Genomic DNA, 22,996 nt, shown 5'->3' on the forward strand with positions numbered 1-22,996 from the left:
GACAGAGGAAAACAAACAAACTTCTTACATTAACTGAACTCAGGATCCAAATGAGGTAGAAATTCTACTCAATGGGCCACCATACTTTCTCTTTTTATTAAATGTATGTTTTTATGAGGAAAGAAAATGTAAAATGCGTGGCCAGCTAAACTCTATTGTTTTACGGCATTTTAAATTTGTCACCTCTCATCCTATGCGCCCACATGAGTGAAAATTAGTTAATATACCAATATATTCTTTAGGGTATGGCAGACTAGGCTTAAGGATTTCTTCTACAAGAAGTAGAGAGTCCAAAGCCATTGATATTATGTTATGACCTTAAGTAGATCAAATCTGTGTAAGCCATTTATATGATGATATAACCTTGAGAAAAACAACTCTGCATATACTGGTATGTAGTATCACAAAAAATATATACTGGTGCACTTTACATTAAAAATCTGAGGTCTGAACGTACCCACATTTGCTATTTGAAAGCAACCTATTATTGTTAGTTTCCCAGGTGCCCTCAGTCATGTGACTTGTGCTCTGATAAACCTCCATCACTCTTTACTGCTGCTTTGCAAGTTTCAATGACAGATTTGCACCGTTATTTTACATTGCGTCCGATGGATGCCACAAGAAAAAAAAAACGCATACAAATTTTCATGCTGTTGTTTTTTTACACGTCAATGTATGGTATATTATCCTGCCGGTTTTTTACACAGCATAATAAATATGCCTCTAAATGTTTAGGTCTGTTATACAGGCTTTCCATTTTTTTTGAGTATGCTGCACTTTCATAAGCAAAATTGATGGATTACAGTCACTCAAAACCATCTTGAGTGAACTAAAGGAAAAATAAACATTGTCTAATGAAGGACAAAGAATGTTCTTACCATCTTCATTTGTATCCTTTGGGCCAGATTCTTGACATGTTTCATTGGATGGGGAAGCTATTTCTAAAGAATGATTAAAACAAGACAAAATGGTGAACACGTGGGAAAAGAAACTGATTTCCTTTTCAGAAATGCACTTTATTCTTTTCAAACAAAAAATATATTCTTCAAGAAATGTGAGAAATGATGAATAAAGCAAGACTTTTAGCTAATGCTCATGACACATGTTTACCTCAAAGTGTTGTTAAATGTAACTGAAATAAATAAAATACAGTATGTCAACTGGATATATAAACCAGAACTGCTGGACTTGTAGTCAGACAAATGGTGACCACACAAACAACCTTATATTTCATATATTAACAATAAATAAATGTAAATCATATTACATTGTAATTTAATAATAATTGTAACTATCATATAGCACCCCGGTATTGGTGCATGTGCATGATATTCTTTATTGATAGTATTATTAAACATGAATCTAATACAGGTATGGGTTGTATTATCCAAAATGAGGGTTTTCCAGATAAAGAATCAATTTACAAAACATTTCAAAATTAAATACACCCAGTGTGATGGTTTTGACATCAATATGGATTTATGCAGCTCAGTACAAGGCACTGTTTCATTATTACAGGTATTTTCTGTATCTTCCGTCTCTTTCTCCTCCCACTCCCCTCCCCTTCCTGGTCTCCTTCTCCTCCCCTTCCCCTCCCCCTCCACTGTTACCGTCTCCTCTCCTCCCCTCCCCTTCTTGGTCTCCTTCTCCCCTTCCCTTTCTCCTTCTCCTCCCCTTCCCTTCCCAATCTCTTCTCCTTCTCCTCCCCATCACCCCCTTCTTGGTCTCCTTCTCCTCTCCTTCCCCTCCCCTTCCCTGTTTCCTTCTCCTCCCCTTCCCCATCTCATCTACTCCCCTTCCCTTCTACGTCTCCTACAACTTCCTTTATGTGTGGGCGCATGGGCACATGCACGCATAGAACTGCACTGGAGACATGCGGGACATTTGCTGCTCCAGCAGACTTCTGCACTGAGATCCGTTTGTAAAAAGAGCAAACAGTTTTTTTTTTAATATTTGATTTTGAAATCTAGGCTAGACATATTGTCAGTTTCCCAGTTGCCCCCCGTCATGTGACTTGTGCTTTGATAAAGTTCAGTTACTCTTTACTGCTGTACTGCAAGTGTAGAGTGATATCACCCCCCAGCAGCCCATGAGCAGAACAACAGGAAGGTCACCAGACAAAAGATCCCTGGTAGATATAAGAACAGTACTCAATAGTAAAAATACATGTCCCACTGTGAAGCAGTTCCATAGTGCAACACTGGCTCTTTCTGAAAGCACATGACCAGGCAAAATGACCTTAGATGCGCCGACACGCCAATATTACAATTAAATACACTTGTTGGGTTAGGAATTAAATGTAACATGGTATAGTTAATTATTTAAAATGGAAACCCTGTAATATAAAAAATAAAAACGACACCATAAAAATCATGACAGCATAATTTTGAGAAATGCAGCCTAAAACGTGCTATATGGTGCTTGAAACTAATACCTGCCTATTTATGTATCTGAACTTATATCTATAATAACTAATAACTACAATCAGAACTTGCATGTATTTTGGCCTGAAAATGTTCCATTTCCCAATTGTTTTACCAAGGCAAAACCAGACAGATTATTATTACTTAAATGTCAGGATCTCCAAAGTCTTGCCTTATAAATAGACTTAACATTCCATTGGGCTGCCCAGCATCTCATATATTCAGAATTTTCCCAGGCAAGTGAATGGGATATCCAGAATGAAGTCAAACATTTCTTTCATGTTAGAGATTCTTTAGGGCAGTCTCCTGGTTTAATGTATACAAGCATCATAAAGTATTTAAGAAATGAATCTTCTGCTTAAATAGTTTTCTTCTCATATTAGGAAATAACATTGGTTCTAATTCCAGAGCTACAAATATTATTATTTTCTGTGAATCTGTGAGATGTTCAAGGTGCATAAATGAGCATCATCAGTTCTGAACTGACTTTTGAAATCATCATATTGGCTCACATCATCAATTCCTTTGAAACATACCAACCAGCCTTCATCTTGATCTGCTTTAGAAACAAACTCAAATCATCCACTGACACAACCTGATATTCTCTTGAAATGCCCCCATGTTTATGTTATGCATTAAGTTCTTCAAAAGTCTGGAATGGAATTGTATTTGGAAGGTCAGCTCTCTCCAGCAGAATCCAGATATAATGAAAACATAAAGTAATGCCAGCCCATGTTCCCCTCTCTACTCAAAGTTTGAATTTTTCAACCTTTCCTTCTCCAGGTCCCTACAAGTTTAGGACTGCTGCACACAGCTACCTGACTATGTTGCAACATAAATGCCTAGGGGCACATTTACCTAGGGTCAATTATCGAGGGTTAATTAACCCTCGATATTCGACCGTCTAAGTAAAATCCTTCAATTTCGAATATCGAAGTCAAAGGATTTTCCGCTATTCCTACGATCGAACAAACGAAGGAATAATCGTTTGATCCATCGATCGAAGGATATTCATTCGATCAGGAAATGGTTAGGAAGCCTATGGGGACCTTCCCCATAAGCTAACATTGGCCTCAGTAGGTTTTAGATGTCGAACTAGGTCGAAGAATTTTTTAAAGAGACAGTACTTCGACTATCGAATTTTCGAACGATTTTTAGTTCGAATCGTTCCATTCGAAGTCGAAGGTCGTAGTCAAAGGTCAAAGTAGCCCATTCGATGGTCGAAGTAGCCATATTCGACCATTCGAAATTCAAACTTTTTTTCCTCTATTCCTTCACTCAAACGAAGTAAATGGGCCCCCTAATGTTTCGAATTGAGTGGTGAGCACAACTTTCTCTTTTTTGCTATAGTTTATACAGGAGCAGTGGCTATCAACATGTTTTAGTTCCCATTATTCCCAGCTACAGTCAGGTGATCCCAGTGGTGGCCAATAAAAGGGGCCTTGAAAGCAAGCAAGTGTATAATAAAGTATTAGTATTCTAAATGAATCAGATGAAAGTATGTGTAGGACTGGCCAGATATGGGATGACTTTGATGTAGTTGGCCATCTTAAATATATTGCAATATATGGACAAACAATCCCTGTTTTGTTTAAGGGGAGGGCATTTTAGCACAAAATGTCTTAAGGGCAAATTTATCGAGGGTCTAAGTAAAAATTAGAATTTTGAAGTCGAATTTTGAATAAAAACATTTGAATTTTCAAGTTTATTTTAGTGTAATTCAGTGTAGTTAGAATTCAATTAGCGTTTTTGATAAAATTTTAATTTCAAAATGTATCATGTACAATTTTACAATTCAAATTCAACTATTCGCCACCTTAAACCTGCTGAATTGCTGTTTTAGCTTATGGGGGATGTCCTGGAATCAATTTGGAGTTGTTTGGACACATCCTGAAAATCTATTTTTTTTTGTGAAAATACTCAAATCTAATTAGATTCAAATTCAATTCGAATTTGATTCAAGTTTGTGGGTCGATCCCATTCACCTGAATCTGAAAAATTTGATTTGTTTTTAAAAACTTTAATTGGTCATTTTTTCAAATTTTGAGTTTAATGGGAGTTATTGGGAGTTTTTACAAACTGCCATGAACTTGAAATTCGACCCTTAATAAATCTGCCCCTTAATGCTCATAATATATTGATTATGGGTGAGGGCAGTGAACCTCCTGTATTTGTATGAATTTTGTGGGTCACAGCCTTTACACCCCCTCCTAAAGGTTTAAATTTTAAGGGGTTATTTACTAAACTCCGAATGCAAAAATCACGAAAAATTCATGATTTTCTTTTATAAAATATGACTTTTTAAAAATCACAGATTTTTTGGAATTTATTAAACCCCCGAAGATGGAAAAGTTCAAATCTGAAAATCTGGCATCTCAGACCTGTTGAGGTTGCATATAAGTCAATGGGAGACGTCCCAATGATTTTTTGATGTGCGCTGGGTTTCGGGCAATACCCCGAAGTTTTCGTGTGAAAATTACAGAAAAATTTGAAAATCATGAAAATCTGATGAAAAGGTCAGAAAAATTTGCTAAAATCTGATTTTTTTTTCCCGCAAAGCAAATTTCCGGGAAAATTTAATAATAAATAAGCATAAAAAACCCGAGCGGATTTGATCAGAGTTTGTAGCAGAAAATATTGAGATAAATTCGGATAAATATCCCCCTTAGTGTTGAGAACCAACTTTCCCTTTTTTGCTGTGTTGCAACGTTTGCCATTAGTTCTTTCTGGGGCTTTAGAAGATTCCATTTTCAGTTGATTATTTACCAAGGGTTGGCAAAACATAACAATGATTAAAAATACAGATAAACCTTCTTTAGCAAATCAACATTCAATTCCACATTCCTAATTTGTTTTTATTTGACTAAGTTTGAGTTTTTTAAAAAAAATTTGATTCCCTTTTTTTATTAAAACGTTATTAATTAAGCTATGTTTAATTTTCTTTTCCTTATTCGTTTTCTTTTCGTTTAGTGAATTGGCAATCTCAGTGTTTTAACCATGTGGCTGGTTATCAGTATTCTACGACTAAGCACAAGTTGCAGATTTGAAATGGTAATTTGCAGAAACACTACCACCTGTAAAATACGGATATTGCCCACAAAACAAGATTAATTAGCAATAAACTCACATCTGTTAATTGTAATTTTTTATGACAAAAAAAGATTGTTCAGTAACTTTGTGAAAACTTTAGAGGCATAAATCACAGCCAAGGCTAAACTTCCTAAAATGATTTGTCTCTGCATATTCAGTTTATGTTGTGCCGTATCTCAATAAAATCCAGCTGCTCAACTTCTGTGAGTAATGTGCCAAATCCATTGCCCACAAAATGACTGTGAGGTCAGGCTTACTTACCATTATATACCTTAGATTTAGACTAGTGATGGGTGAATAAATACGGCAGGTGCGAAATCATGGCGGATTTTCGTGTTTCACTGCCTGCAAATAAATTCAAAACTGCTGCGAAATTCACTGGTGAAATTAAGCCAGCGTCAAAAATTTTTGGACGCACGTCGGAAAAGTTGCTTTCGTCAAAACCGTTGTGCGTCACCATTATTCGGACACCCATTGACTTTAATGCCAGTGTCAAAATTAAAGAGAGCCTCAGAATTGACATGAATGTCAAAATTAGAGTTTTTTCCCCGTTTCGCAAATTTCTTGGGAAATTTGCTTATTTTTCGTTGAAACCAGACGAATTTGCACATCACTTTAGACTGATTCAGGTGAAATCTGTTAAGTCATTTGCCGTAAGACAGGGTTGGCATCAATGTCGGGGCTCATTCTAATTAATTTGTAAGTCATTTCATAGGCCTGATAATTGCTTTTTAGTGATTGGTTCCCCTGACACAGGCATTTTAAGTTAATCATTTTAAAATATATTTAGTATTACAGGTATGGGACCTGTTATCCAGAATGAACCGTGAACCTGGGTTTTTCCTGATAATGGATCTTTTTATATTTTGGATCTTCATACCTTAAGTCAAGAAAATCATATAAACATTAAATAAACCCAATAGGCTGGTTTTGCCTCCAATAAGGATTAATTATATCTTAGTTGGGATCAAGTACAAGCTACTGTTTTATTATTACACAGAAAAAAAATGGATTATTTCATTATAATGGAGTCTATGTTCAGATTTAGAACTTTCTGGATAATGGGTTACCGGATAATGGATCCCATACCTGTATAGAAAATGACAAGTTAATATCCTGTTAGGTAAATTATGCACTAAGGATTATTTATATAATTATACATAACAACAACGGTATTTCCCCTTCATCCTGAATAATACAGAACTGAATGAAAAAGTTTACACCCCCCCCCCATAATGCAAAACATGGTGTGGAATTCCTTGTCCAGAAACCCGTTATTCGGAAAGCTATGGATTATGGGAAGGCCAGCTCCCATAGACTCCATTTTAATCAAACAACTAAAATTTTTAAAAATGATTTCCTTTTTCTCTGTAATAATAAAACAGTGGCTTGTACTTGATAGTAAAAAAGCTGCATGACTCCATATTGGTGGCAAAACGATCCTATTGGGTTTGTTTCATGTTTAATTTTTTAGCAGGCTTAAAGGATGGAGATCCAAATTACAGAAAGATCTCTTATCCAGAAAACCCTGGGTCCCAAACCTACTAATGTGTGGATAATTGATCCCATTACTTTACTTTTTATTAACTTACTTTTTTGATTGGGGGTCTAGGAAATAATCCCGATGTACATTGCATGAGCGTATATAGCATGCCTTTGGGATTTGCTTGTCTTTAGTCAGTGTATTTGAGTATATAGTATGTTAATAGAGTACAAGTATACAGTAGGACCTGTTATCCAGAATGCCCGGGACCTGGGGTTTTTCCAGATAAGGGGTCTTTATGTAATTTGGATCTCCATACTTAGGGGCACATTTATCAAGGGTCGAATATCGAGGGTTAATAAACCCTCGAATTTAAAACCTTCGAATTCGAATATGGAATTCAAACGATTTAGCGCAAATCCTTCGATCGATCGATCGACGTAAAAATAGTTCGATCAAACAATGAAATCCTTTGAACGATTCGAACGATTTTAAGCGATCAATCGAAGGATTTTTTTTTCGATCAAAAAAAAATTTTAAAAAAATGCTGGGGAAGGTCCCCATAGGCTAACATTGTACCTTGGTAGGTTTAAAGTGCCGTATGTAGTCGAAGTTTTTTAAAGAGACAGTACCTTGACTATTGAATGGTTGAATAGTCTAATGATTTTTAGTTCGAATCGTTCGAATCTTAGTCAAAGTCAAAGGTCGTAGTAGGCTATTCGATGGTCGAAGCACCCAAAAAATTACTTTGAAATTCGAACTTTTTATCATTCCAATCCTTCACTTCAAGTCTACTAAAAAAATGTTTAAACATTAAGGGGGTATATACCGAAATCTAAATTTTTCAGATTTTTTTAAATAAAGTCCAACCAAACTAGAATCCATGATTCACCCTTATTTATCAATAAATAAACACAAAAAAATCAGATTGTCAAATAACACGGCTTTTCAGTTTGTCTTACAAAAAATTTGACTTTTTCGGATTGTCAAGCGATAAATCTGAATTTTTTGGATTTGAGACCCGAAAAGTGCAAATTTTCTCATGCAATCGGCGGAAAAGCCACAAATCTTCGGATTATCGTTGAAACCCAGCGCAGACAATAATATCTTCAAATTGCAAATAGGATCTCAGCCATTGACTTCTACAAGACCTTCACAGGTTGAAGATAAGGATATTTTTAGATTCGGGGGTAGATTTAATAAAGAGCGAAGTGGCTAATGCCAACAACTTTTGCCATCATTGCCACCCGCAGGGACATCGCCAATTTACTAAGAGGCGCAATTTACTAAACAGACTGTCGCTATCGGTCATTCGCACTCTATCTGTCAAACGGATGTTACTCCGCAAATTCCCTATAATGAAACTTTAAATTTCCCACCCGATGCAATTTGACCTAAGCGCAAGATCACTAGTGAAGTTCCGCTAGTCACAAATGAATACTAGCACATCTTCGCTATGAAATGCTCACACAGCGAAAAGTCGCCAGCGTTCGACGCCCGGGACGAAACTTCGCATTTTTGTGAATTAGCGTATTCATATCGGATTTGCACCTGGCGAAGAGTTTGATGCGTGCAAAGCTGATGCTGGTGAAAATTTGCCTGTTAGTGAATTTGGCCATTGGACTTCTTGCAGGTATAATAAATCTCGAAAAATGTTAGGTTTTTTTGCCCACTAAAAATTTGGATTTTATAGTTAAAAAAACTAAAATTTTGGACTTCACTAATAACCCCCTAAACAAACCCAATAGAATTGTTTTGCCTTCAACGAGGATTATTTGTATTTTGAGATACAAGTTGGGATCAAGTTCAAGGTACTGAGACAAAAAGATACTCATTTTTAAAAATGTGAATTATTTCATTGAGTCGAGACTCTGTTGGTTGTTTATAGGAACAGGAAAAGTTCATTTTTGTTCATAAATGGGAATATTTTCTCATTATTTCTTAACTACAAGTCACAAAATCCCTTGAGTGTATTCCTTTGTTTAGCCTCACTCTTATGGTGGGAAGAGAAGGCAACAACTCTGCATTATTTATAATTTGTTACCGTATATACTCGAGTATAAGCCGAGTTTTTCAGCCCCAAAAATATGCTGAAAAACTCTACCTCGGCTTATACTCGGGTCAAGCGCAAAAACGGTAGCCGGCGTCTAAGAATAGTCGCCGGCGCCTAAGAATAGTCGCCGGCGTCCAAGAATAGTCACCAAGAATATTCGCCAGCATCCAAAAACGAGATGCTGGCACCTTCAAAGGGAGCAGAAACCCTCATTTTTTTGATTGAAACTTACCAGAAGCTGCTGCATTTCTCGGCTTATACTCGAGTCAATAAGCTTTCCCAGTTTTTTGAGGTAAAATTAGGTACCTCAGCTAATACTCGGGGCGGCTTATACTCAAGTATATACGGTACCCACAATCTCTGCTATGCCACTGCCTGTTTTACTAACAATTTCTTCTACAGAAACCCGTTCAACACACATTTTTTTTTTCCATTTGAGAAGACATAATGACTCCTTTTTTGCAGAATAATCTCTCAAAGAGCCAAGACACATCGACGTAACAGGGAACATCTCACAACGCTTGTACCATTTCTGCTCTCTTTCTGGGACAAGGAAAATTGGGTGGTTTAAAGCTCCGTCCCCCAATGTGATATTTTATTATTTCAAATTTGTTATCCTGCTGCAGCAACTGTATTCACAGCTTGTTTCACAGAATGCATAAGAATCTGCCATTATTTATACCCTGTTATTCTGAGAATACAAAATGCATCATTGACTCACCTTTAGTGACTTTATTGGCAGCATAATCAGGGGAAAAAAAGCTTTCATAGGCACAAAGGATTTATATGCTCTCTTTGTATTATACTCTGTAGTACTGCACATTACTTTAAATGCTCCAATATATTTATTTTTTTAAGTGGTTTTTACAAGGGCTTTTTATAAACGGGTAAAACTATGTTTCACTAATCCAATGCTATTTGTACATTCTAAACACAATACATTGTCACTCATTTAATGCAGAATAGTATTCGTTAAGTAGAAAAATACAGGTATGGGACCTGTTATCCAGAATGTTCGGGACCTGGGGCTCTTCGGATAATGGATCTCTACCGACAAATCGGGGCATATTTATCAAGGGTCGAATTTCGAATTGAAAAATGTTTGAAATTCGAATTCCAAAAGACTAACCGAAATTAAGTCAAAGTTTTTTTGGTCGAATAGGTGCATATTCGGACGAATTTGTATCATGCGAATCGAAGGAATATCACAATCGATCTAATCCGATTCAAAGTTTTTCCCCCAAAAAACTTTGATTTTTCAAAGTCCACCAATTGATTCCAATTAGGTTCTAGGAGGTCCCCCATAGGCTAAAACAGCAATTTGGCTGGTTTTAGATGCCGAATGGCCGAAGTCGAATTTTTAAAGAGACAGTACATGATAAATATCGATATTCAAATTTTTTAATTTTTTTCAAATTCAAATTGCATTTGGATTATTCCCTAGTCGAAGTTCACAAAAAATAGCTCAAAATTAAATTTTTTTTTTGTTTGAAAATTCACCTCGACTTTTGATAAATCTGCCCCATCATGTATACATTAAATAAACCCAATAGGCTGCTTCCAATAAGAATGGATTATATCTAAGTTTGGATCATGTACAAAATATTGTCTTATTATAGGGAAAAAGGAAAAAACATTTTTTTAAATTTGCGTTATCTGGATAAAATGGAGTTTATGGGAGATGGCCTTTCCCTAATTCGGAGAATGGATAATGATTAATGGATCCCATACCTTTACTAGTTTTCCACCATTACAGGGGTAATTTATTATTGTCTATGCTAAGTTATGAACAAAAAAGGATTAAAAAAGGACAGGGACAGGGATTTATACTGCTTAAATATTATTGGTCACTGAGTCCACTGTCCATGGGTTAGTGGACAGAATGGGGGGATCCATAAAAGGCAATGATTGACTCTAACCTAGACCAATATTTATGGATTGGAGCCCTACAGAACGATTTAACTAAAGCTAATTTGTAAGTTGTTTTTCTAATTAAAAAACTCTACAATCTCAAATGTGTCATTTTAAAAAAAAATCAATTTTTTAAAACTCACATAAAAATGTGAAAAAAACCTTTCTAACTATCATTCTCAATAAGTCCATAAAGATTTCACATTAATCTTAAAAATTCTAATTGAAAAATAGCTTGAAGTTTTGGTAATACAACTCCCATTGACTTCTACATGAACTCCCAGCTGTAAGATGCCACATTGTTACATTTTTTTTTGCAAAATTGTGATTTTCAGAAATTTGAATTCACAATTTCTGTCGCAAGAAAACTCAAATTCTGGTACAAATGCAAATGCTAAATTAACACTTTACTGTTTTGGGCCCCCTGAACTGTTTTTCTGAAAGGGTTTAAATGTTTATTAAGGGGATCGCTTAAGGTCCTAGTCTTCTCAGCAATTATTATGACTGACTGCTCAACTAAATACAGCTGGACTCAGACTAAAGGGCTTCCAAGGATAATGTCCCTGACTGAAGGACATATGTTAGCCGAACACCCAAATTCTATTGCCTCCTAGACATGAAAAAGTAATGGGAATATGGGCAGACTCAAGTGAAAAGCTGTGCAGAGAACAAGGCAGAATTTCACTACATATCTTAAAGGCAAAGTCTTTTAGCTGAGGGGTGCCAAAAGTTAGGCACCCCCAAGTGATGGCAAGTACTTACCTGAAACCCTGGGCCAGTGCTCCTATCAGAAGTAAACTGCACCTGCCCAAGATTCTTCCAGTGAGCCCCACAGAGCGATTCTCCTCCAGTTTCTTCTTTTTTCAAATTTCCCGGGGCAGATGCATGCACAGTAGAACAAAATAGACAACTTTTTCCTTAAAGTTCGGCTTAAATCGCTAATGCGCATGCGCGCCCACGAGAAAAAAAGAAGAAGCCAGAAGACGATCACTCCATGTTACTCGCTGGAAGGTTTCAGATAAGTATATTTGATCACTTGGGAGTGCCTAACTTTTGGCACCCCCAAGTTAAAATACCTTTCCTTCTCCTTTAATATGTTTTTCTTACTTGTTCCTCAAGATTCTCGCCCAACAGTTAAAGACTCCAAAACCTCTTCCCCTCTCAACAACATACACTACTGAGATATGAATCAGTCCTGAGCCACTGCAAGTATAAAGTTCTACACAGTGTGTAAAGAGTACAGACCAATCCCAAATCAAACCTCATTCAGTCAAATAATGGCCTTGGTTAGGGATATCCAGTCTCAACCAAGGATCAGTGTCAAAAACATCAAGAAGTGGGAAACATAACTATCCGACATGTTGATCAAATACGAAGATTTTCTTTTCAGAAATAAAAGATTCTGCCGAGCTTTTCATATAGAAGTGCCAGGCTATAATAAGCACTTGGGTGAGTAATGTTATGTGAATCATTCACAAGTGATCTAAAAGGAGTTTAACAAAAGAGTTATGAATTGACAGTCTTTTTCCTGTATTCCAACCGTTACGTATTTATAGCTTCATGTATATCTGCTAACTTAACTACTGTACCTCTGTGCTTTATTGTCCTGGCCCAGCTTTAAACCATTTATGCACAGTTATGTCTGCTTTGATATCTCCTAACGGAACCACTTCTCTTCGACTCTAGAAATGAAACCACTGATGTGCAAAGGCTTTCTTTAGAAATCATTCTGTGGCCATAAAAACCTCTTATCTGAAGTGTCTTTTATTTAGATCATGACTATAGTTTTTTTTTTACATTTCTCTTTGCATTTCTATAAAGGAAGTATAAAGAGATGAATATATAGTTATATTAATTGTGCTTTCCTTCCTCTGGCTTCTCTACAGATGATAGTGACTCAGCTTGTAGGTTTAACTTGAGCTGCCCAAAGTCTTCCTTATCACTTTATGTAGCTTTACGTTAAGTTATAATCCCTCACGATGAGACTTCGGGCGACTTCAGAAAAAAATCTAATTGCAGCACATTTTCTTTTTCTGCAATCTATTTGTTTTCATATTGTCTTTATGACAAAAAATCACTCCAAGTGCCATCCCATCTGTGATTTACATTCTTTTGGCCTGGTTGAATCTGCAAGGGGGAGGGCCGTGATGCAATGGGGATGGGGCTGTGATGCTGCTGGGGCGGGTCATGCCATCAGGGGTGGGGCTATGATGTGGTGATCGCCGATTGGCCAACAATTATTTTCATATGATTATTATTATGATTGACAGCCAATCATAGGGAATCCTTAAACCAGGCCACCCTTCAAAAAACAGGCTGCCTCGGTCAAAACCGGACAGATGGCAACCCAAATTATTTGTGGTTTTTGAGTAATTTAACTTTTTATTCATCAGCTCTCCAGTTTGCAAGGTGCAGCATCCATGTAACCACTTAGGATTTCTTCTCCTCCTCTAACCCACTCGGTCTCCTCCCTCAGGAATTTACTTTGGCTGCTGGCTACTGCAATTGCTTAGTTCTTCCCAAACAAGGTTACTAAACATACCCTCAAGTCTAGCAGTCAATTAAGAGATGGCATTGCTGGTTCCCATAGCAACTCTGCTCCAGCTGTCTGCTCCAAGATTTTCACCCCAACCTCCTCTCCTAAGCTCAGTTTAACTATAACAGTGCTCAATCATTATTTAAAACACCACCATGAGAACAAGTAACATCATCTGCAGATAAGTCTTCAGATTAGGCCCGAGTCACCTGTTCTTATGTCAGGAGTCTGATTGTTTTGGGAGCCGCTGTGCTACTCACTGTATCTACCTTTATTTTCCTTTCAATTAAGATATAGGGGTAACACCAATGAATTAATAATTACATTCCATCTATTTCAATTTGAAAAATATACTATTCTCTGAGCCTCTCAAGGTTAATATAGTTCTGTGAATAGGTGAAGATAAAACAGATTTACTTATGAACATCATACAATCTCTATACTTAAAGTATCCACCAGTATAGGGATAGGGATTGTATGATGTTCATAGAGCACAATTTTGACTCTGCACCCAGGTATATTAATGATTTATTCGTGAGTGCTGGCTCTTCACTGAATTATATATATGGAAAAGGGGCCTAATGTGGGCAAAAACGTCGGATTTATGACATGCACAAAATAAACACAATTTGATTAATTATAAAAAAGTGGAGTGCGGATCTTTCAACAGATTTAAATACTACTTTTGATCCTGTGCCCGATCAAAGTCTGGATCTGAGTGTGACTGCTTAAAATTGACTATATATATATATATATACACAAAGGTATGGGACCTGTTATCCAGAAGGCTCAGGCCTCTGGTTTTCCAGATAAGAGATCTTTCTGTATATTTTGGATCGTCATACCTTAAATCTATTACTTGGGAGTGCCTAACTTGTGGCACCCCCAAGTTAAAATACCTTTCCTTCTCCTTTAATATGTTTTTCTTACTTGTTCCTCAAGATGCTCGCCCAACAGTTAAAGACTCCAAAACCTCTTCCCCTCTCAACAACATACACTACTGAGATATGAATCAGTCCTGAGCCACTGCAAGTATAAAGTTCTACACAGTGTGTAAAGAGTACAGACCAATCCCACATCAAACCTCATTCAGTCAAATAATGGCCTGGAATGTCCAGTCTCAACCAAAGATCAGTGTCGAAAACATCAAGAAGTGGGAAAAAAAACTATCCGACATGTTGATCACATACGAAGATTTTCTTTTCAGAAATAAAAGATTCTGCCGAGCTTTTCATAGAGAAGTGCCAGGCTATAATAAGCACTTGGGTGAGTAATGTTATGTGAATCATTCACAAGTGATCTAAAAGGAGTTTAACAAAAGAGTTATGAATTGACAGTCTTTTTCCTGTATTCCAACAGTTACGTATTTATAGCTTCATGTATATCTGCTAACTTAACTACTGTACCTCTGTGCTTTATTGTCCTGGCCCAGCTTTAAGCCATTTATGCACAGTTATGTCTGCTTTGATATCTCCTAACGGAACCACTTCTCTTCGACTCTAGAAATGAAACCACTGATGTGCAAAGGCTTTCTTTAGAAATCATTCTGTGGCCATAAAAACCTCTTATCTGAAGTGTCTTTTATTTAAAGCATGACTTTATTTTTTTTTTTACATTTCTCTTTGCATTTCTATAAAGGAAGAGATGAATATATAGTTATATTAATTGTGCTTTCCTTCCTCTGGCTTCTCTATAGATGATAGTGACTCAGCTTGTAGGTTTAACTTGAGCTGCCCAAAGTCAAAAATTGACTCTATATATATATATATATATATACACAAAGGCTGTTATCCAGAAGGCTTGAGGCCTCTGGTTTTCCAGATAACAGATCTTTCTGTATATTTTGGATCGTCATACCTTAAATCTATTACAATTTCTTTTAAATAAACCCAATAGACTGGTTTTGCTTCCAATAAGGAAAGAACAAGGAAATGATTCTTAAATTTGGATTATTTGGATAGAATGGAGTCTATAGGAGCTTTCTGGATAACGAGTTTCTGGATAACGGATCCCATACCTGTATATATACTGTACATCCACTGAACTAAACAAACCTATTCCGGCCTGTACGGTCTTACCGTAAGACGATATGATTCTCCAGCCATTTTCCATTCTAAGTTCTAAACTATGACATAACAATTGTTCCTAACCAACAACAAATAATTGCGTTCTGTTTATTAGTATGCACGCTGCAATACTTCTCTTGCAATAATTAGATCAGAAACACCGAATTAAGGAATTCTAATTGTAATCTTTATGTTAAAAAGTCGGACTGCGGTAGAACACAATTAGCCAGCAAATACACCATGGACCGAAAAATAAACAAATAGAGATATTATTTGTACAAGCTTGTTGGTCTCTTGCATGATGAGTTCTGAAAATGACTTTCGAGCTGGTGCTTGTATGTTTATTTTCGCAGCAAGTGGATAATTCTATTTCCCCGTGACAGAATTTCTACCTGATTATTAGGCTCAGAATGACAATACAATTGTAAACAAAATGATATTCAGTTAAGTACAAAGACATTGTGGGTATAATACATTGGTAAAATGTAGCAGAGAACTGTAAACAAAGCAATATATAATAATACTTCTATTGTTTGTTGATTTGGGATCTTCTGTGTGCTTTGTACTAACATATTAAGCAGTATTTTACAGAGAATGTTGCATTTACTTAATTACAGTACCTGCCCCAATTGTATTACCCTCAACAGCTCAGTCACCTTTTTATGAGGGTAAGACAAGGGCCTCAATGTTCATGATAAGATAGATATTGATTGGGCAAACTGTATAATGATGACTATCATATTAGGCTGTAGATGTCGATGCACAAGCTCTCCAAGGGAATTGTGTGTTGAACGGCTTATGTACTTCTTCCTATGTATGACCAGCTTGAGTTGGAGTCTCCAATATTTATATATAAGCTTTATGAGCTTGATGGAATTGTATGGTTGAAAAACAAACACAACAACCCATAGCTTCGGCCAGTGCCAGACATAGTGGACCCTGCAGAGAAACACAGACCAAGAATATATTCCTCCACTGCTTGATGTGCCTGCACACGGATACACTGCTTTGGCCTGGGTGCAACGGGATTTCGGAGACAAAATGCAAACTCTCCAATTTCAACACAAAACTCTTTAAGGCTACTTTTTATTCCTCATCTTTCTAATAAGGCCCTTTCCTATTCATATTCCAGTCTCTTATTCAAATCAATGAATGGATGCTAGGGGAATTTGGACCCTGGCAACTAGATTGCTGAAACTGAAAACTGGAGTGCTGCTGAATAAAAAATTAAATAACTCAAAAATCACAAATAGTAAAAAAAAAAAAAACTATTTAAAATTGGCTCAGAATATCACATCATATTAAAAGTTAATTTAAAAGTGAACAACTTCTTTAAGGTTTGATATTATTCTTTCTATAAAGCTCCTGTATTGAGGTAGTGCAGAATTCTTGCACTTCTGCAGCAGTTCCCTGTAATGGAGTAGGCACAGAGCCTGTGTCTGTGGGCTGTAAGTGATCTCAGGGCTGCAGGAAGTGACACAGCAGACTGGAAGTGGCCGGCAGGAAGAGGAAGCAGCAGAGCCTGGCAGAAGAGAAAAGCCTGGCAGAGAGACCCACATGGTGGACATAGAGAGAGAGAATAGAGAGATGCCGGTGGGACCAGAGAGCTGGAAAGCCCCATCAAAAGCATTCATTTGGATCAGGCTGGCACAGGGAAGCAAGATACTGTGCCTGGAGAGAAAGAGAGACTGAAGGAACAGCACTTACAGGGGATTCCCATCTGAGTATCCAAAGAGGCTGGAGTTGCACTGCGAGTCCATAAGTGTTTGACTCACCTGAAGATTCTGTGTAACTGTAAAGCATCCAAAGAGACTTTTGGAGTGAGTACCATATATAAAGTGACAGTATCCTAAAGCACTTGAAGATTTCAGAGATTGTGTTTGTTTGGAAATACAGTATAACCCCAAATTTATGTCCCTGCATTTAAAGTTTTCCCGCATTTTAAGGTTTTTTTTTTTTGCAGTCCCAACTATTCTCAATGCATTTCTATGGGTGTTATTCCCGTGTTTAACATTTTGTTTTCTTGGATTTTAAATCAGTTTGTTAGCCCTGTCCCTTGCCAATCGCTGGATTTATATATGAAAAAAAAGACCCTGACTTTGAGATTCAAGGCTTCTGAAACTTGCCCTCGCTCAGCTGTATCGTCCATATCCACTTTATGCATGCGTGCCCTGTGATAGAGTCCTGCGCGGGTCCTTTTTTTTAAACCCGTACCCGACACTTACCCTCAACCCAAACCCACAATTTGACCCACATGTTCCTGCTACCCAACCCAACTCACAATAGGCCAACTATACTTCCGACCTGGGGGACACACGGAACCGGAAGTGACGTCACATTTGACCCAGAAGTGACGTCACTCCGGCTCACTGCCAAAAACCAATTTAGTTAGAAACTTTGTATATTTTTTCTGGCTGTTCAGTGCAGGAGATCAATGAGAAAGTCAGGACATTTCAGTAACAATCCGGGACTGCGGGTTGAGCTGTCAAAATCGGGATTGTCCAGCAAAAAACTGGACGGTTGGGAGGTAAAGTCCTGCGTGGAACCAATTTATGAGACCTGGACCCGACCCTGCAACACGCAGCCCACGTCCACAAACTGCATATTTACTCACTACGATCCGTAACCCGACCCACAACTGCCTTATCTGCAACCCACCGACCACCATTAAACAGGAAGTGCTGTTGCTGCAAACTGGAAGTGACATCATCAAAAGCGGGGACAGAAAAAACATTTTGTAAAATTTTAAAAGGAGTAAAATATGGACAATATAACATACAATAAGTATTTTAGATGAGACCCACAACCCGACCCACAACCCACAGACCCAGGGGCGTAACTATAGAGGAAGCAGAGGTATAGGGGCCCCATGAGGCCCTAATTCATATACAATTTCAATAAATATTGGAGAAACAAGTCAACCTCTAAACATTTTGGGGGCCTGAAAAATAATTTGCTGTGGGGCCCAGTAATATCTAGTTACGCCACTGCACAGACCCGCGACCCAAATCTATACCTGCACATGAAAATCCTACCGTCATCCCGCAGGGAACCCACAGGGTACCTGACCTGCTGCAGGACTCTATTGGGAGGTATGCCAGTCACATCCCTGGCATGACAAACCCCTCCTGTCGTAGAAAGCTTGGGTGCATGCATGTCTGGATCTGCACACTTCAATACCCAGCAGTAGCCTAGAATGGGGCATCTGTGGCTGCAGCCTGGTGGCCCCACATGTTATTAATCTGCCACTGGACATATCCCATCATGGAAGAACCCTTACAAAGTCCTAAGTAAAACAAAGCTCCTTTTAGCCTGCTCTGGGGTGTAAGAACCATGGTCACTTATGCCTTTATTTAATATGATCTCTTTCAATAAAATATGGATTGGAGCTGGGATGCAAAAAATGTTGAGAGTGCGGTGTTGGGTATTGTCTTTGGAAGATACTCTGAACAATAAACAACCCTCATAGAGAGTAGTGGATGGTGGGAGATGATGTAGTAGCATAGTTAACTGCTAGACATGTTAATTCATTGCTATTGGTCCAGCTGTATATTAATGTTCATTTATTTTAGATGGAGAAGCCTGAATGGTTTTACCACATCTGGTCACAGAGACGTATTGCACAGGTGGTGTGAGCAGATGTTCCATTGCTGTTCCTTTGCTACTATTCTAGATTTTGTTTGTTTTGTGCCTGTAAACAATTCAAACCTCAATCTGTGTACTTAAAGTTTAATACATGATTTATTAAATTGTCTCTAACTTATCCCTTCTTACAAAAATACGGGCACCAGCTGTTCCAAATGGATCATTTGTTTAACACTGCCCTCGTACCTATTAATGTGATAATCAAGGCACATTCAGTTAAGAATTGCTTTAATACTGGTTGTATAATTCCATTGAGATGCAGATTAAAAGGAAGATGCAAATTGTTTCTGCCTGCTAATTAATCTTGATTTTATGCACAATCCTGGAACTATGTATAAATCTCACAGGCTGAATTGAAACTCACATTCTGAAGAAAAGAAAGTTCTCAGTGAGCTAGTTAGCTGATTGTTAAAGTTTCGATTGAATGGAGATTGTCCAGTGCGGGCCATGCCATTGAAATGAATTAGAAACAGAAGCAGCCTGATTCATTCAAAAGGTAAGAACCCTTAAGTAAATAATATCTGCTAGAAGCCGTATTATACAAACACACAAAGAAGTAAAATTAAAGAGATCTCCTGAATGCCCTGTGAATTACTGAAGGAGAAAATAATACAGAAAGACAAAGGGCTGTAAATGAAATTTGGTAAAGTAGGTGGAAGAGTAATGCTCCAATTTAGAGATGCCTAACCTTCCAGCTTCAAACTCTTTCTCTAAAATCTGTAAGGACTTTAAATGATCTCCTGTGAGGGATTAAAAGACTTAGTATAATTACACTTGGAGGAGACTTGGTTTGATGAGATGAGAATAAAATGAAACTTTAGAAAGGGTGAAAAATCTCTGACCATCTGCTCGGGAATCTCTGGATGTTACACAGGGAGTAAAGAATCGGAGGGCAGCTAGCCACAGAGAAAGGTGCTTGATTCTTTTAATTACTTTGTCATTGAAACTACAGCTTAGATTAATTATAGGCAAAACGGGGAAACAATCACAGCAAGCCAAGCACAAGCAATAAACTTGAGAGACTCGCGAGGAAAACAAATGATTCTGTCTCCCACTAAAGATGTCTTCTAATTAGAGACCTCTGTTAATCTATACTAAAGGAACCAATTTGGGTAAACTACAGACACATTTACTTTTGCAGTTTAGCAGCCAGGATTAATTTAAGTTGAAAAGGCTACCCGAGGAATTTGCATCCACCAATCGTCTAGTGTTTAGTAAGCTTCACAGTATTGTATTGAATCTGGTTACTCATAGAGGTATAAAACAACCTTTTAAAAGACAACTATACCCCCAAAAACGTAATACTGAAGCAACATATAGTTTACATCATATAAAATATTGCCATTTTTAATTTTATTATAGTCTCTGTTCTGCCTCGGTGATCACCTGACCAGAAATATTGCAGCTCTAACTGTAACAGGAAGAGATCACCTGACCAGAAATACTGCAGCTCTAACTGTAACAGGAAGAGATCACCTGACCAGAAATACTGCAGCTCTAACTGTAACAGGAAGAGATCACCTGACCAGAAATACTGCAGCTCTAACTGTAACAGGAAGAGATCACCTGACCAGAAATACTGCAGCTCTAACTGTAACAGGAAGAGATCACCTGACCAGAAATACTGCAGCTCTAACTGTAACAGGAATAGATCACCTGACCAGAAATACTGCAGCTCTAACTGTAACAGGAAGAGATCACCTGACCATAAATACTGAAGCTCTAACTGTAACAGGAAGAGATCACCTGACCAGAAATACTGCAGCTCTAGCTGTAACAGGAAGAGATCACCTGACCAGAAATACTGCAGCTCTAACTGTAACAGGAAGTGAAAGAAAAAGACAGAACTCTGTCTGTTAATTGGCTCATGTGACCTAACATTTATGGTTTGTTTGTGTGCTCCATGAATCATAGGATCCCAGGGGGCGGCCCTTAGTTCTTAAAATGGCAGTTTTCTATTTAGGATTACACAATGGCAAATACTACTAAAAAGGTAATTTATTGAGACAATGGTTTATTTACATTAAGCCGGGTTTTACATATGAGCTGTTTTATGCAATATCTTTTTATAGAGACCTGCATTGTTCCGGGAATAGTTTTTCCTTGGTACATTGGTCCTAATGATAAAGGTTAGAATATATGAAAAACAAAAAACAAATAGGTATTACTGGGTATTGGGTAGGTTAAAGACAAAACTTCAAAGACAAACTGTAGAAGATCCACAGAATCAGCAAAAAAGGACCAAAGACAAGGTTGTCTTTATTTTATGGGGACCAGGGAGGTACCAGAGGCCAGTTACAGAGATATAAGGTACTTAGTACTATTAACATTTTGCAAAGCTATCTCATAAATTACTTGTCGCATATCATCCACCAGTAGAGGAGTTGGATACCAACTGTATATGAGTTTCTTCTAACTAATACTTGGAAACTGTGCGCCTTGCCCGTACCGCTTGCTATAGTTTGCCTATTTCCTCATCCTTAATGGGATTCTGTCACCATTTCTATGGTGTAGTTTTTATTTCTGAATTACACTGTACACTGCAAATAATTCAAACCACCATATGAAATTTCATTCCTGAACCAGCAAGTGTATTTTTTAGTTGTAATATTGGTGTGTAGGCGCATTTCAGGTGATTTTGCCTGGTCATGTGCTTTCAGAAAGAGCCAGCACTTTAGGATGGAACTGCTTTCTGGCAGGTTGTTGTTTCTCCTACTCAACAGCCTGTCCAGTTGGACCTGGATTTTACTACTGAGTGTTGTTCTTAGATCTACCAGGCAGCTGTTATCTTGTGTTAGGGAGCTGCTATCTGGTTACCATCCCATTGTTCTGTTAGGCTGCTGGGGGGAAAGGGAGGGGGTGATATCACTCCAACTTGCAGCACAGCAGTAAAGAGTGATTGAAGTTTATCAGAGCACAAGTCACACGACTGGGCACAGCTGGGAAACTGACAATATGTCTAGCCCCATGTCAGATTTTAAAAATGAAAAATAAAAAAATCTGTTTGCTCTTTTGAGAAACGGATTTCAGTGCAGAATGCTGCTAGAGCAGCACTATTAACTGTTTTGAAAAAAAAATGTTTTTCCCATGACAGTATCTCTTTAACATTGAGGTAGGATGGGTGAGCGGCTCAGGATCAGCTGGGCCAATCAGGTTTTCTCCCAATGTCCCACCACCCCAGTCCAACCCTGCTTGGGAGCCACAACTGTGCAGAAGCCCTAAAAGAAAACCCTCCTCCCCAGCCGCTCTCTTACCTGTGGTGAGGAATGGGGGCAGGATTGGGCAGAGTCAGGGTGGGCGGGAAGAGTTGGAACATGGTCAGAGATGGGATAGTAAATGGACGGGACGATGAGGATCTGAGTGTGCCAGCCTCCTCTGAAGATTTCTTTGCAGTGGGGCCCGGCAGACTCTAGTTACCCTTTGTTGTAGAACTTCCTTCAAAAATTACTACAGATTCCATTTAGTATAAATCACAGAAAAATAACTGATATATTTATACTTTGCGAAATGTAAAATTGTGCTTCCTTAATTGCAACAAGGAAATACAATTTTGATCAATTCTCTTTTCAGCTGCTCCCCGGGACAATTCAGCACATTCTAATTGGAGCTGATAGTCATGCAGATTATATTACGGAACAGCAAAATGTTAATTCTCTGTTAATAGAACAATAAAAACCAAGAAGAAGGAAGCCACAATTAGAACGCAATATCGCTACCGAATTATTCCGCAATTGAAGCATATCAGAATCATTTAACTAAATTTAAAACGAGAGCTTTAAATACAACAAA

General features: G+C 37.7%; 1 protein-coding gene across 1 annotated transcript in view; it reads right to left on the minus strand.

The window, feature by feature from the left end:
- Positions 1-22,996, minus strand: part of LOC108717374 (ADP-ribose glycohydrolase MACROD2) — a 1,335,613-nt gene that overhangs the window by 18,109 nt on the left and 1,294,508 nt on the right. The window contains exon 16 of the mRNA XM_041564180.1: positions 879-941. Within this exon, the coding sequence (XP_041420114.1) occupies positions 879-941 (63 nt within the window). The remainder of the gene's footprint in view (positions 1-878; positions 942-22,996) is intronic.

This window comes from Xenopus laevis, chromosome 5S, assembly GCF_017654675.1.
Source record: "Xenopus laevis strain J_2021 chromosome 5S, Xenopus_laevis_v10.1, whole genome shotgun sequence".
NCBI lineage: Eukaryota > Metazoa > Chordata > Amphibia > Anura > Pipidae > Xenopus > Xenopus laevis.